The 17,232-nt window shown below is 46.4% G+C and overlaps 2 protein-coding genes across 2 annotated transcripts in view; both read right to left on the bottom strand.

Moving 5' to 3' along the window:
• Window positions 1-17,232, bottom strand: part of LOC107983751 (oocyte zinc finger protein XlCOF6-like) — a 144,028-nt gene that overhangs the window by 77,362 nt on the left and 49,434 nt on the right. The gene's annotated exons all lie outside the window — the stretch shown is intronic.
• On the bottom strand, window positions 1,074-3,841 carry LOC134297959 (zinc finger protein 850-like). The gene is given in 1 exon segment (XM_062977009.1): window positions 1,074-3,841. A coding segment is annotated over 1 exon segment (2,223 nt). The 5' UTR covers window positions 3,576-3,841; the 3' UTR covers window positions 1,074-1,352.

Below are 17,232 nucleotides of genomic sequence, written 5' to 3'. Positions count from 1 at the left end.
TCTTAATGCGGGCCTCGAGTTGTTGGATCCTCTGCTCCATCAGAGTAATCAGAGCTAATTGCTCTCTAGTTTTCAGGGCCTGATCTTTACCCTTCCTTGTAGACTGGAATAATGTTATCCAGCTCAGGTCTTCACAGGAATGTAAGAAACTACTGGGCCCGTTTTACTATCCAATCCCCTAGAGCAGTGATGGACAACCTTTTGAACTTGGTGTGTCAAAATTCGCAAAAAAAAAAACAAAAAACAAAGAAAACAAAACAAAACAAAACCCGAGCATGACTCAAGTGGTGTGTCACTTCAGGAGGAAAATTGTAATTTCACGACATTTATAGTTTAATAACAAAAATATATAATTGTAATATATAACTGTATTTAATAAACCAAAAACCAATTATTTAACTTACCTGCTTAGTGACTTCTTTGCCCTAGGGACTGTCCTCCAAAAAGTGGCAGAATCATGTAACCTTGAGGCAAAAATTAGTTTTTCCCAATTTGCTGTCATTGCTAATCCCTCTTTACCTCTAATTAGCTTTTTACATCTTTCCTTTAATAGGAACGAATCCAGAGGCAAAGATGGGAAATTCAGCTGCCTATATCTCGTGTAATGTCTTCATAACGGATTCTTCACGTCCAGGCATCCCTGGTCAAACCAAGGTTTAGATCTAAAAGCAGCCGCATTCTGATGTGTAGGATTATTACAGACCAAACACCCTTGTGTGACTAATTCCTGATATAAATTCAGGACCTTTATTATCAGAACAGACTCCTGTATATTCTCCAGATTGAGCCTCATCCATGCCCCTCTCCCAAGTCTCCTGGAGAAACACTCTATCATTTTTCCTGATGAAATGGTGAATCTGTTTTGCTAGTTCAAATGAAATACAGTAGAGTCTCACTTAACTAAGATAAACGGGCCAGCAGAATCATGGATAAGCGAAAATATTGGATCATAAGGAGGGATTAATAAAGAAGCCTATTAAACAAAAAATTACATTATGGTTTTACAAATTAAGCACCAAAACATCATGTTTTACAACAAATTGACAGAAAAAGCAGTTCAATACACAGTAATGTTATGTAGGAATTACTGTATTTACGAATTTAGCACCAAAACATTGCAACATTTACTACTAAAAGGCAGACTGCCTTGGATGATACAGAACATTGGATAAGTGAAGCTTGGATAAATGAGAGTCTACTGTAGTGTCGTGAAAGGATGCATGCCTGAAAAGTGCATCACCAACATGAAAAGCTTGAAATGCTCTGTGTAGGGGAGCCCTATGGGGTCAAATACGACTGTTCTCTCCAATATGAATTCCATGTCTCTGTAGATTTCAACTCTCAGAGAGATTCTATTCACACGGCAGGCGTTTATAAGGTTTCTCCCCGGTGTGAGTCCTTTGATGCGAGCGTAGATTTGAACTCTGAGTAAAGCTATTTCCACACTCTTGGCATGTATAGGGTTTCTCCCCGGTGTGAGTCCTTTGATGTTTCCATAGACTTTCACTCTCAGTGAAACTCTTTTCACACTACAGGCATGTATAGGGTTTCTCCCCGGTGTGAGTCCTTTGATGTTTACGTAGACTTCCACTCTGAGTGAAGCTCTTTTCACACTCCAGGCATGTATAGGGTTTCTCCCCAGTGTGAGTCCTTTGATGTGAACGTAGATTTGAACTCTGAGTAAAGCTCTTTCCACACTCAAGACATTTATAGGGTTTCTCCCCAGTGTGAGTTCTTTTATGTGAACGCAGATATGAACTCTGAGTGAAGCTCTTTCCACACTCCAGGCATGAATAGGGTTTCTCCCCAGTGTGAGTCCTTTGATGTTTACGTAGATTTCCACTCTTAGTGAAGCTCTTTCCGCACTCAAGGCATGAATAGGGTTTCTCCCCAGTGTGAATCATTTGATGTGAATCCAGACTCACTCTCTGAGCAAAGCTCTTTCCGCACTCGAGGCATGAATAGGGTTTCTCCCCAGTGTGAGTCCTTTGATGTGAATCCAGACTCACTCTCTGAGCAAAGCTCTTTCCGCACTCGAGGCATGAATAGGGTTTCTCCCCGGTGTGAGTCCTTTGATGTTTACATAGATTTCCTCTCTCAGTGAAGCTCTGTCCACACTCCTGGCACGTATAGGGTTTCTCCCCAGTGTGAATCCTTTGATGTGAATGTAGATATGAACTCTCAGTGAAGCACTTTCCACACTCCAGGCATGAATAGGGTTTCTCCCCAGTGTGACTCCGCTGATGTTTACGTAGACTTCTTCTCTCAGTGAAGCTCTGTCCACACTCCAGGCATGTATAGGGTTTCTCCCCAGTGTGAGTCCTTTGATGTACATCTAGATTTCCTCTCTGAGCAAAGCTCTTTCCACACTCCAGGCATGTATAGGGTTTCTCCCCAGTGTGAATCCTTTGATGTGAATGTAGATATGAACTCTCAGTGAAGCACTTTCCACACTCCAGGCATGAATAGGGTTTCTCCCCAGTGTGACTCCGCTGATGTTTACGTAGACTTCTTCTCTCAGTGAAGCTCTGTCCACACTCCAGGCATGTATAGGGTTTCTCCCCAGTGTGAGTCCTTTGATGTACATCTAGATTTCCTCTCTGAGCAAAGCTCTTTCCACACTCCAGGCATGTATAGGGTTTCTCCCCAGTGTGAATCCTTTGATGTGAATGTAGATATGAACTCTCAGTGAAGCACTTTCCACACTCCAGGCATGAATAGGGTTTCTCCCCAGTGTGAGTCCGCTGATGTTTACGTAGACTTCTTCTCTCAGTGAAGCTCTGTCCACACTCCAGGCATGTATAGGGTTTCTCTCCAGTGTGAGTCCGCTGATGTGAACGTAGTTTTCCACTAGCAGTGAAGCTCTGTCCACACTCTAGGCATTTAAAGGGTTTCTCCCCAGTGTGAGTCCTTTGATGTACATCTAGATGTCCTCTCTGAGCAAAGCTCTTTCCACACTCCAGGCATGTATACGGTTTCTCCCCAGTGTGAATCCTTTGATGTACATCTAGAATTCCTCTCCTAGCAAAGCTCTTTCCACACTCCAGGCATGTATAGGGTTTCTCCCCAGTGTGAATCTTTTGATGTTTATGCAGACTTCCATTCTCAGTGAAGCTCTGTCCACACTCCAGGCATATATAGGGTTTCTCCCCAGTGTGAGTCCTTTGATGTAAACGTAGAGCTGAACTCTTAGTGAAGCTCTTTCCACACTCCAGGCAAGTATGTGGTTTCTCTCCAGTGTGAGTCCTTTGATGTGAACGTAGACTTCCACTCTCAGTGAAGCTCTTTCCACACTCCTGGCATGAATAAGGTTTCTCACCAGTGTGAGTCCTTTGATGTTTGCATAGACTTCCATTAGAAGTGAAGCTCTGTCCACACTCCAGGCATGCATAGGGTTTCTCCCCAGTGTGAGTCCTTTGATGTAAACATAGAGCTGAACTCTTAGTGAAGCTCTTTCCACACTCCTGGCATATATAGGGTTTCTCTCCAGTGTGAGTCTTTTGATTTGAACATAGATCTCCACTCTGTGCAAAGCTCTTTCCACACTCCAGGTATTCTGATGCCTTCTCCTCCATGTCAACAGGTGTTTAATTAGAATACAGATTCTTGACTCTTTTCTCCTTTCTTATCTGTAAGTCAGGTCAGGAATTCAGCAAGATCAACACCTTGAGAGGATTTCTTCTTCCTGTATTTCTTTCCTTACAGCACCCAAGACATGGCTCCACAGAATCCTTATTTCCCTGGTGAAGAAAGAAGCAATAGATCAAGAATGAAATTCGGAAATCTTCTTTATCTCCACGATTTCCCCCCTTTCCCTTCAAGAATTGTGTTGAAAATGGAAATCAAATGTCAAATAACATTATGATTTTACAAATTAAGCACCAAAAATCATGCTTTACAACACGTTTGCCACTTGTTTGGAGTGTGGCAGTGCTTGTGTTGTTGTTGGGCACGTTGGCCCGCTGTGTGTTGCTGCCTAGGTTGGATAAGCGAGACTGTACTGTACCAAGAAATGCAGACTTCGAGGTCTTAAGCACACAAATAGATACCAGCAAAGGCAATTAATTATCTATATCTATATCTACAATAAAATGAATGTTTGTATGTGTGGATGGGCGGGCTTTCTGATTGCCCGGGTGGAATGTGCCAGCTTTCTGATTGGCCGCCACTTTCACAGGCCACTGGGACCGCTGAGGGAAAAACTACTACCAGCAGGCTTCGTTCGGCCTACTCTGTCTCCTCAGAATGACGCTAGCTTTGGTACACTTAACAGCCTTCGGCCTACACTTTTGTAATCAAAAATACCACCAGGAAGACCAGAGCTGGACCAAACTTGACACACATAACCCCTAGGACCCATGAACCCTCTGACAACGGATCTGGACCAAATAGACCCAACATGGCCAACTTCTACTCCCTCACCTCACCCCCCTTCAGTGTTTCTACTGACATGTCTCGGCCTTTGCAGGCTGCTAGGCCCTGCTAGGCCCAAAAAAGGACGCCATCTTATCTCCTAGGCCCAAAAAAGGACGCCATCTTCTCTCCTAGGCCCCAAAAGGACGCCATCTTCTCTCCACGGCCCCAAAAGGCCTCCTCAATATTGTTCCAAAGATGCCAGCTTTTCCCTGGCTCATTGGGATACAGTACTATTCACAGCACACTAAAGAGAAAATAATGACTATCTTTTTAATCTTTCCTTTCATCATCATCATCATCATCTAATTACTTATTAATCGCCCTCCATCCAAGATGCTCTAGGCGATTTACAAGATAAAATTGTAAAGGATAAAAATACATACATACAAATATTGATAAAATTGACATAGATTAAAAGCTCTAGTAAAGAGCCAGGTCTTGAGTGCGAGGGTAAAAGGCCCCAACCCACGCATGGCTCTCATCTAGGGCGGCAAGGCATTCCATAAGGCAGGGGCAGAAATAGGAAAATCTCTGCGCCTGGTCCTTTCCAAGTGCACTTCTCTAGGACCCGGTACATAAAGTAAGTCTTGTTGGGATGGTCGTTGTGACCTCCGATGATGGGAGAAGGAGAGACGGTCCCTAAGATACGATGGGCCCTGGCCGTAAAGAGTTTTAAAAGTCAGGACTAGCATCTTATATAGACCACGGTAATCAGTGGGAAGCCAATGCAGATGCTGCAGCACTGGTGTTTTGTGGCATTTCATGGGTGTTCTTGTGAGTAGCCTGGCTGCCGCATTCTGAACAATACGGAGCTTTCGGGTCGTGGACATCGGAAGCCCAACATACAGGGCGTTGCAATAGTCCAGCCTAGATGTGACCATGGCATGGATGACCGTTGCCTCATCAGATAGATAGGGTGCCAGTTGCCTCGCTTGTCGTAGGTGGAAAAAGGCCTGTTTGCTGGCAGCAGCGACCTGAGCTTCCATTGTCAACTGCGAGTCCAAAACGACACCCAGGCTCTTAACGGTGGGCGGAGGAGATAGGGCAGCACCATCGAAGGTGGGAAGCAAGTGGGTCAGACCAGTCGAGCGGCCATGCCAGAGAATCTCAGTCTTCGCTGGGTTCACCTTCAGTCTCCTAGCACGTAGCCAGTTCGACAGAGCCTCCAGACAGAAGGTGAAATCGTCTGGTACTGACGTTGCTCCAGGCTCCAAGCGCAGAAGGAGTTGGGTGTCGTCCGCATATTGATAGCAGTCTAGGCCGAAACTCCGAGCGAAACTAGCAAGGGGTCTAACGTAGATGTTGAAGAGAAGAGGGGAGAGAATGGCACCTTGGGGTACCCCACATAGGAGGGGAGATCTGTCGGAGACTTGATCCATATACTCCACGCATTGGCTCCGGTTTCGCAGAAATGAGTTGAACCAATTGAGGGCCTGGCCGCGAACTCCGGACATGGCGAGACAGTGAATCATTAGATCGTAGTCAACGGTGTCAAACTCTGCGGTAAGGTCGAGAAGTACCAGTAACGCTGATCCGCCACTATCAGACTGGCGACGGAGTTCATCTGTAATGGCAACCAGGACTGTCTCCGTCCCATGGCCTTCGTTCGGCCTACTCTCTCTCTTCAGAACGACGCTAGCTTTGGTACACTTAACAGCCTTCAGCCTACACCTTTGTAATCTAAAACACCACTGGGACCACCAGGAAGGCCCGACATGGACCAAACCTGACACACATAACCCCTAGGACCCATGAACCAACTGACAACGGATCTGGACCAAATACAGCCAACATGGCCAACTGTGCATACTGATAATAAAAAACTTTGGGTGCTAGGAATTACAGTTCACTCACACATTCACAGCATTCTGAATCCAACTAATGATGGAAAATAATTATGTTTTAATGCTTCCTTTTAAACAATGGTTGAGGGTATGTTTATGAAAACTTCTACCCTCTCACCTCACCCCCCTTCAGCGCTTCTACTGACATGTCTCTGCCTTTGCAGGCTGCTAGGCCCGGCTAGGCCCAAAGGAGGGGGCCATCTTGCCTCCTCAAGATGGCTCCAAAGAAGGCAGCTTCTGCCTGCCTCATTGCCAGAACTGTCCTTCTACAAGGTAAGACAGTACTTTCCACAATAGACTGAAGAGAAAAAATCACTATCTTTTTAATCTTTGCTGTCATTATGAAAACTTTTATTCCCCCCCCCCACCACCACCACCTTACCCACCCACCACTGGGCCCCTTTGGCCCATCTGCTGACATGTTTTAAGGCCTTCCAGGCTGGCCCCATGCTGCTAGGCCCAAAAGGAGGACGCCATCTTGCCTCAGCATTGCTCCAAAGAAGGCAGCTTTCATCTTCTTTGTAAGGCCCTACTTTTTTCAAAAGACAGCAGAGAACATCATTATCTTTTTAACGATGCCTTTTCATGCTTATGAACACTTCTAGCCTCCAAAGCCCCAATCCCAGCATCCTTTGATCATTTTGCTAACACGTTTCAGGCCTTGCAGGCTGGCTCCATTCTGCTAGGCCGCAAAAGAGGCGGCCATCTTCCCTGTTCAACATGGTTCCAAACAGGGCAGTTTTTGCCTGGATCTTTTGGATACAGCACTCTCCTTCAACAAGGTCAGGCGGCAAGTACGTAAATAGGTTGATCTTGGGCTGATGGAAGTAGCACCACATCAACTAGGAAATAAGGTACCACTTATAAAGTGGGGAGGCAAATTTAACTAATTTATGACATTGGAATGAGGAAGTGCCGTCACAGTGGATGATGAAGCAGCTGTTTCCCACTGTGGCCAGAATCAAACATCCCCTCAGGAGAAGGTTAAATTGCCTCTGCGTCTGTCTCTGTCTCGGTTCTGTGTGTATATGGGCATTGAATGTTTGCCCTATATGTATACGTTCACCCACTCCAAACTTAGAATACAAATAATGCCATTTTCTAATAACCTGGGCACCGCCGGGTCTCCAAGCTAGTTACCTATAAAGCTCTAACGGTTCGGGACCTGCCTATCTTCGTGACCGCGTCGTCCCCTATGAACCCACCCGATCGCTGAGATCTTCCGGGGAGGCCATCCTCTCGCTTCCGCCCTCCACACAACTGCGTTTGGTGGGGGCGAGAGAGAGAGAGAGAGAGAGGGGGGGGGGGGCCTTCTCGGCTGTGGCTCCCCGACTGGAACTCCCTCCCCAGGGAGATTAGGTTGACTCCCTCTCTACCTTCCTTCAGGAAACAACTGAAGACTTGGATGTTTCAGGAGGTCTTCGGAGCTACAGTCATTAATTAATCAGCCCCAGAGGGTTGTTAATAATCTATCCTGTACTGTATTTATTACGGTCTTACCATTTATGTGTTTTAAATGTAAATTTTTATCCTGTATTGTTGTTTAAATTGATATATTATATTACTGTTTTATCTTTTTAATATTGCGATTGTGTTGTGTTGCTTATATTTTGTTCTTATATTGTTTTGGGCCGCTGCCCCATGTAAGCCGCCCCGAGTCCCCGTGCGGAGATGGTGGCAGGGTATAAATAAAGTTTTATTATTATTTTATTGTATGACACAGCAAACAAGATAGACATGCTGGATTTCATTATTATTATTCTTGTCTGAAATTTTTAAAACACTTTTAATGTAACTTTTGAAATGAAAAAGGATGTTAAACAAGGAGAGCGGGTCTCCAGTGTGAAAGTGATGTGGTTTAAAACTCAGGAAGTCTCCAGGCAGCAAGCAAGGAAGGGCTTCTTCCCCAGAGCGAGGAGGCCTCCAGGCAAGAAGCCCTTCAAAGGGAACCCAGGCCAGGCGACTCCCTTCCAGGCTCGCTCCCGGCGCCCGTCACAGCCCTTTGACAGACCCTGGCCCTTTCCTCCCACGCTGGACATCCTTCCACAAGGGTAGCATTGCAAACTCCTCTCGCTTGACTCCCATCAGAGCCCCTGAAGATGCCTGGAGCGAGTCACAGGCGCAGGCAAAACGTCAGGAGAAAATACTGCTAGAACACATTGGCCATACAGCACGGAAACCCCAGTGATTCCAGCCATGAAAGCCTTCACCAATACATTCATAAAAACATTAATTAAAATATTCACAAAAATATTTATTAAAACATTAAGGAAAATACTGATGAAAAGTATTTTATGTTTTTTGCCTCTTATGTATGTTTTATTCTTGCACAAAATTGTATACGATGTGATATATTGACGTTATAATTTAATATTTTTATTGCTGCTTTTGTTTTTGTATTACGATTCGTTGATCTGTGTTGTCTGTGTATATTGTATTTTCATTGATACGGTACCCAGTTGATGAGAAGCTTCCCACCAGAATGGAAATCATCTATCGGACAGGTGGCAAGCGATTTAAGCTCAGCACACTCAAAGACAAAACCAAGGTTACAACATCTGCTATAGAACTTCAATATGGCAATGATAACGTAGTCTGTGTGCATTCAGAAGAAGACCCACAAGCCACTCTAAACACCTTTGCAGAAACATATGAGAAGCTCGGCCTCTCACAGAACATCAAGAAAACCAAAGTGCTCTTCTACCAGTCAACAGCCAATTGCTTTGCAAGGCCAGAAATGCAGCTCAATGGTGCAACATTAGAAAATGTTGACCCTTTCCGCTCCCTTGGCAGCCACCTCTCCACAAAAGTCAACAGTGACACTGAAATACAACACTGTATGAGCTCTGCAAGTGCAGCATTTTTCCGAATGGACGCAGAGAGTGTTTAAGGATCGGGACATCCATAGGGAGACCAAGGGGCTTGTTCACAAAGTATTGTCCTCCCAAGCCTGTTCTACGCCTGCGAAATGTGGATAGTCTCCAGACGTCACACTCCACTCCTGGAAAGATTCCACCAGCATTGCCTCTGAAAAATCCTACAGATCTCTTGGGAAGACAGGCGGGAGGCTCCCAGCTCAAGAATGGAAAACAGAATGTTGATGTTAATCCGATCCACGATGGCTATCAAGATCGTCCCCAAACGCAGGCTCCAAGGAAGAAAAACAAGGCGCAAAATGAACACCCAAGCCCTTCAGGAGCCCTCCAAACGAGCCCTTCTCCAAACAAAACTCAAAGATCATCTACTCACAGAACACTCCGAAAATGTCAAGGAACATTGGAACAAACTGAAGACTTCCATCATCACAGCCTGCGAAGAAACCATTTATTTATTTACAGTATTTATATCCCGCCCTTCTTTCTCACCCCGAAGGGGACTCAGAGCAGATTACAATGAACACATATATGGCAAACATTCAATGCCAACAGACAAACAACATATATAGACAGACACAGAGGCATTTAACATTTTTTTCCAGCTTCACGATTCCGGCCACAGGGGGAACTGTTGCTTCATCATCTACTAGTGGCTGTACTTCCTCATTCCTTTCCTCGTGTTTTGCTGGCAGTTTTATGATGATGTAAATTAGTTAAATTAGCCTCCCGCATAAAGCGTACCTAAATTTCCCTAACTGACAGATGCAACTGTCTTTCGGGGCTGCATAGGTCAACAGCAAGCCAGGCTATTTAATGATCGGGGGCTTAACCCGACCCGGGCTTCGAACTCATGACCTTTCAGTCAGTAGTGATTTATTGCAGCTGGTTACTAGCCAGCTGTGCCACAGTCCGGCCCGGGATCTGCGCGCATCATCCAAAAATACATCACACAGTCCTAGACACTTGGGAAGTGTTCGACTTGTGATTTTGTGATACGAAATCCAGCATATCTATCTTGTTTGCTGTGTCATACAGTAATAAAAATACCATAATACACATGGTTGGAAGAGACCCCTTGGGCCATCTACTCCAACCCCCTTCTGCTTGTGTGTACCAAAACATAATCCAAGCACACCTGACAGACAGCCACCCAATAATAATAATAAATCTTTGACTGGTTTTGTGCATGAAAAAGGAAAGGGTTTCACCAATTGAATGCTGAAGATTAATCTGAATAGTGTTTTTGCTTGAGAAAAGAGTCAACGCTCCAAAACCTTCCGTCCAAGCTGACCTGTCCAAACGCATCTCTCCGTCTGAACCACCTTGGAGATCAGGACTATCCAGGGAGGCCCTGCTCTCGGTCCCACCTCCTCCGCAAGCGCGACTGGCAGGGATGAGAGACAGGGCCGGCCGGCCTTCCTTCCTTCCTTCCCAATGGTGCCCCCTCCCTCGGGGTGTGTGGTCAACCACACACACACCCCGCCTTTGGGAGAAAGGTACAACCTTGGCTGTGGGATCAGGCTTGTCGTGAACAGGGCAATGGCAGGTCTGGAACATGTGGAACCGCTCTGGAAAGGCTTTGACTACGACTAGGGATGGCGTGATTTTTATGGAAGGTCATGTCTTTAAATGTTTAATATTTCTTTATTTTATTTAAAGCATTTGTATTCCGCCCTCCTTCTCACCCCAAAGGGGACTCAGGGCAGAGTATATATACGGCAAGCACTCTATGCCGGGACATAACTATAAATATACACAAACATTAAAATGGTTATATCTGCTTTAAAATCAGCTGTTTTAACCAACTCAGGACACCATGCTGGCTCCAGTCAACGGAGTGGGTTTCCTCTTATTGCCTCCTTGCCCTGCCCCAAAGGCTGGGTCCCACAGCCAGGCCTTGACCCTCTTTCTGAAGGACGGGAGGGGGGGGAGGGAGGGAGCTGATCCCATCTCGCCAGGGAGGGGGTTCCATAGCCGGGGGGGGGGGGGCATCACTGAGAAAGAAGGCCCTGCCTCTCTCTCGTCCCCGCCAAACACACCCACATCTGATCTAATCTAATTTAATTATTCAAATTGTGTATGTTCTGTGTAAGCCGACTTGAGTCCCCTGCGGGGTAGAGAGAGAGAGAGCAAGGCGGGGCAGAAGTAGAGCAAACAAGTAACAAGTATTATTATTATTATTATTATAAGTAAGTAAATAATAAACCTGTATAGATTGGGTAAAACTAGAAAAACACCAAAATATTAACAATAGAAGGACATGATTTGCGCTGGGGTTGGCATGGTTATTTGTGGCATGAAAAAGTTAAAACAGATAAACAATTTGGAAATCATTTTATCAGATCGGCCTTAAATGCAACCTGGTAAAAATATAAGAGATTCCTATATGAAAAAACCCCACTCTGGTTTTCACCTCTAGAAGCAACTCAGCGTCAATCACTTGGCTGGCAAAAATGGCCAACATACAATGAAGTTATTAAAAAACAGAGACAGATGCATCCTCTATGAAAGCATGGGAGGAGATTCAAAATGATTATAAAAACATTACATGGCTGCAATATTATCAATTAAAAGAATGTTACAAAAAAGATAAAATATAATTTCATATTTTTATGGCTGCTTTTGTTTTTGTATTACAATTCGTTGATCTGTGTTGGCTGTGTATACTGTATTTTCGTTGACACGGTACCTTGTTAATGCGAAGCTTCCCACCAGAGTGATTTCCAATCTGGTGAGAAACTTCCCATCAACAAGATGCCGTGTCAATGAAAATCATCTATCGGATAGATTTAACCTCAGCACACTCAAAGCCAAAACCAAGGTCACAACAACATCTGTTATAGAACTTCAATATGCCGATGACAACGTAGTCTGTGCGCATTCAGAAGAAGACCCACAAGCCACTCTCAACACCTTCCCACAAGCATACGAGGAGCTCAGCCTTTCACTGAACATCAAGGAAACCAAAGTGCTCTTCCCGCAGTCGTCAGCCAATCCCTTTGCAAGGCCAGGAATACAGCTGAATGGTGTAACGTTAGCTAATGTCGACCCTTTCCGCTCCTCGGGCAGCCACCTCTCCACAAAAATCAACATCGACACTGAAATACAACACCGCCTGAGCTCTGTGAGTGCAGCATTCTTCCGAATGGAAGCAGAGAGTGTCTGAGGATTGGGGCATCCATAGGGAGACCAAGGGGGCTTGTTTACAAAGTATTGTCCTCCCAAACCTGCATTGCGCCTGCGAAACAGAGATAATCTACAGACATCACACTCAACTCCCGGAGCGATTCCACTGCAGATCTCTTGGGAAGACAAGCAGAAGACTCCCAACACAAGAACGGGAAACGGAAGGTTGATGGGCAGAAAGAGATTTAAAGATGGGCTTGAATCTAACCTCAAAAACGGTGGCATAGACACCGAGAGAGAACTGGGAAGCCCTGGCCCTTGAGAGCGCTAACTGGAGGTCAGCTGTGACCAGCAGTGCTGTGCAATTTGAAGAGGCACAAATGGAGGGCGGAAGGGAGAAACATGCCAAGAGGGAGGCCCGAGTCCTTTTTGGGAGAGGGGCAGGATACAAATAAAGATGATTATTATTTAGACATATCATTATAAAAATATTTGCAGAAATATAAACATTCTCTCAAAGATTAATAATAAAATGCTCACTAAAATATTTGCCGAAATGTTTGCATTTACACTGCCGAAAAGAGTTTTGAGGATTCTATCCTAACTGTTTCAATGGATGGCCTCAGTGTCCTGTGGGTCAGGGAACGGTCAATGGTCTAATGCAGGCCTGGGCCCATGTGACCCTCCCCTCCCTCCCTCCCTCCCTCCCTCCCTCCGGGTGTTTTGGACTCCAACTCCCACCATTCCCCACAACCTCCACTGGCCTCTTCCTTTCCCCCTCAGCCGCCTCAGTGGAAAAGGAAAGAGAAAAGGGCCTGAGCCTGTGAGGAATGGTGGGAGTTGGAGTCCAAAACACCCCGAGGGAGGGAGGGAGGGAGGGAGGGAGGGAGGGCCCACGTTGGCCCAGCCTGGCACAATGTCTTTATCCATTCATTTGTTGTACATGGCTTATTAAGTGTGTAATGTGTTTATTTGGTTATTTAAATTTTTTTGGTTGAATATCTTTAATGTTACATAATTTTTGCTGCTTTTAACGATTGTGCGTCGCTTGGAACCCCACCCGTGGGAGGAAAAAAGCGGGATAATCAATAAATAGACAAAATATTTGCAGAAATATTTACACAAAGTAATCATAAAATATTCATTAAAATATTTAGTAAAAAAACATTCATAAAAAATGTCCTGGATGATGGAAGACACGGCGAAGGGGGCGAGAGGGAGGGATCCTGGGTGGCTGTGAGATTTCTGGGCTGCCTGGCCATGTCCCAGCAGCACTCCCCACTGGCGTTTCGCCCACATCTGTGGCAGGCATCGTCAGGGGTGGTGCGGTCTGTTGGAAACGAGGCAAGCGGGGTTTGTCTATGTCCCTGCGGAGTGATGCCCAGGGAGGGAGGGAGGGAGACAGAACTCTGGCCTGGCAATTAATTAATCACCGTGAATAGCTCTGAATGGCCTTGCAGCTCCAAGGCCTGTCTGCTTCCTGCCTGAGGGAATCCTTGGTTGGAAAGGGCGAGCTGCTGGCCCTGATTTGTTTCCTGCCTGGATCCCCCCCCCCCCGTTTCCTGGGTGTTGCCCTTTACTTATTGTCCTGACTTTAGAGGGTTTTTTTCCCAGTACAGACGGTGTTCCTGCTCACGGTTTCCTCCTCCCTGTTGGAATCCCACCCCCCGCCGCCTGTTTCTGGGGGACTCCGGGGGCCCCTCGGTGGTGGTCAGAGGGGTCCGGCCTGTCAGTCTTCTCCAATAACAGGCTGATTCACCCAGTCAGGAAGCAGCCAGGCCCTGAAGCGGGAGGACTCCCTGAGGGCCCCTTGGCCCGGTCCCTGAGGGGCAGGCAGGCAGGCCGCGCCGCCATCCCCCCCCCCCGCCCTCTCTCCCTCCCGGGGCCACTCCACCCTCCCTCCAGGCCTCACCTCCTCCTCCCGCGTCCGTCCGTCCGTCCGTCCGTCCTTCCTTCCTTCTTTCCTTCCTTCCTTCCTTCTTTCCTTCCTTCCTTCCTTCTTTCCTTCCTTCCTTCCTTCCTTCCTTCCTTCCTTCTTTCCTTCCTTCCTTCCTTCCTTCCTTCCTTCTTTCCTTCCTTCCTTCCTTCCTTCTTTCCTTCCTTCCTTCCTTCTTTCTTTCTTTCTTTCCTTCTTTCTCCTCAGACGACGACGCCACAGCTCCCGCCTCTCTCTCTCCTAAAATGGCGGCGGATGAGGGAAAGAGGGAGGGCGGGGCTGAGTGACGTCACCACCTCCCTCCCTCATAGACGCGGAGGAGGCGGGGCCTGTGCCGAGCAGCCGCGCTCCTGATTGGCCCCCCGGGAGGCCCGTCCGTCGCTCTGGGGACGGGGCTCATTTGCATGTTTAAAGGGGAAGCGGCGGGTTCGAGGGAGGCCGGCCTCACGGACCCACTCCCTCCATGTTAATAATCATAATCAAAAATAATGCAGAGGGTTGGCAGAGACGCCTTGGGCCATTGAGTCCAACCCCCTTCTACCTTTGTGCACCAAAATCACAAGCAAAGCACCCCCGACAGATGGCCACCCAGCCTCAATGTTAATAATACAGTAGAGTCTCGCTTATTCAACGTTCTGGATTATCCAACGCATTTTTGTAGTCAATGTTTTCAATATATCATGATTTTTTATGCTAAATTCATAAATACAGTCATTACTACGTAGCAATACTGCATATTTGAACTACTTTTTTGTCAAATTTGTTGTATAACATGATGTTTGGGTGCTTAATTTGTAAAATCATAGCCTAATTTGATGTTTAATAGGCTTCTCCTTCATCTCTCCTTATTATCCAACATATTTGCTTATCCAACGTTCTGCCGGCCCGTTTATGTTGGATAAGTGAGACTCTACTGTAATGATGATATCACACTGTCCTAAACGCTTGGGAAGGGTTCGACTTGTGGTTTTGTGACAGGTCAGCAACCCAACCTTCCAGTCACGAGGCTTTTATCCCCTGGGCCACATCTCAGGGAAGGGCCGTCTGCAATGGGGGGAATAGAAACCGTGGGGCCCTTGGTGGGAATGGGACGTGGCTAGGAGACTGTAGAGAGTGGGAGGGGTCCTGGGTCAGCAGGGTGATTGATAGACACAGGGATTGGCGGGAACGGCCAAGAACGGTCTTTCTGTTGCCTATGGTAAGATGGAAAATAAAGCTGTGTCCAAGGATTTGCCTTTGTGAGCGTGCTTTCATGCCAAGAGCTTCCAGGTTCTGACAAAAAAGGTCAATGGAATTTTGGCCTGCAGAAAGGGAGGCGGGTACAAAATAAAATTGTCATCATCATCAATCATGAAAATGACACCTGCACATATGGAGGGACAGCTGTCTTGAATATGGAGAAAAAAGCGGGTGCTAGAAATAATATGACAGCTGACTGGACCAGGTAGATCACAACCCGAGACAGTGAAGACACCTGCCCTTGTGCTTGGCTACTCGGCTCCTGAGTATGCACGCCCAGAGTGGAATACATCTCACCACGTTAACACAGTGGATGCAGCTCTGAATGAGACATGCCGCGTCACCACAGGATGTCTACACCCCACACCACTGGAGAAATGATACTACTTAGCCGGCATTGCACCACCTGATATCCGTGGGGAGTAGCAGCCGGTAATGAAAGGACCAAGGCAGTGACATCTCTGGCCCATCCCCTGTTCGGATATCAGACAGCACGCCAACGCCTTACATCAAGAAATAATTTCCTAAGATCCACAGAGACAATCACTGGAACACCTCAGCAGTCACGAGTCCAAAGGTGGCAGGCTAAAACCGGAGACCTCAATCCATGGCTGAGATGGGAGGAGAGACTCCCTCCTGGGCAGACAGAGGACGGGGCGACGTGGAAGGAAGGAAGGCCCGGAACAGACTGTGCTCTGGCACCACGAGACCCAGAGACCGCCTTCAGAAAGTGGCCACAGAGTGGAGTCCATGACGTGCGAGCGTGGAGGAGACCAAACCACACCCCACCACCGACTGCAATGCGGACCGAGCCCTGCCACGGGCACAACCGAGGACCTTCTCACAGCCACACCAGAGGCCTTACTCCAAGGGGACAGATTCTGCTCAAAGGACATTTAGTATCAGGACAAGTTTTGAAAACTCTGACATTTAAAATGCATTGCAACTGTACCCTCGGTTCGCTTCTGACACGATAAATATAAATGAAAGCTTTCTTGAAAGTTTGGATTCAGATGCGTGGAAGGGATAAACTACAGTCATATCCCAGCCCCCCCCCCCCCCAAAAAGCAATTGATGATCAAAACACGGAATATATTTAATACCTGAAGCATGAAAATCAAACCCAGAGCCCTGAGACTGATCTATAGAAGGAAAACGATGCCCAAAGGACCCCAGATTTTCCATTGAACCCCAGGTTTACCTGCCTTTCCGGTCTCTGGTATTTTGACCCTTCTAAATCCCCTTTTCGCAAATACTTGCTTTTATTAAGAAAAGAAAGATAGTAATTCCATAATCTACAATGCGAAAACTATATGGCTCCCCGAGTGGCTGCCACAACTACAAAAATAAATCAGAAAAAGCACACACCGATACAACGGTCTTGTATAGACACACAAAGCACACTGAGAAGCGAACAGACAGACCTGGGTCTGAGTCTACGAACCTCACGCCGAGTGGAGAGTCTCCCTTATTATTCTCCTCCTCGTAGATAATCCTACGGAAGGACATTTCCGCTCCTGGCAAAGCCCTCCTGATTCATGGATCTTCCAACTGACATTGGCCCCTGTTGTTGTTGTGGTTGTTGTCGTGAAAAAGTGATAAATGCTCAAAGCCTTGTAAAATCACAACTCTGATCCTTCCATAGTATTGAGCCACGGCAATTGAAATGGTGTCAAACTACAGCAGAGTCTCACTTATCCAACATAACCAGAACGTTGGATAAGCGAAAATGTTCGATAAAAAAGGAGGGATTAAGGAAAGGCCTATCAAACATCAAATTACCTTATGATTTTAC

This window comes from Anolis carolinensis, chromosome 3 (genome assembly GCF_035594765.1).
Source record: "Anolis carolinensis isolate JA03-04 chromosome 3, rAnoCar3.1.pri, whole genome shotgun sequence".
NCBI lineage: Eukaryota > Metazoa > Chordata > Lepidosauria > Squamata > Dactyloidae > Anolis > Anolis carolinensis.
This window is presented reverse-complemented; position numbering and strand designations above follow the sequence as displayed.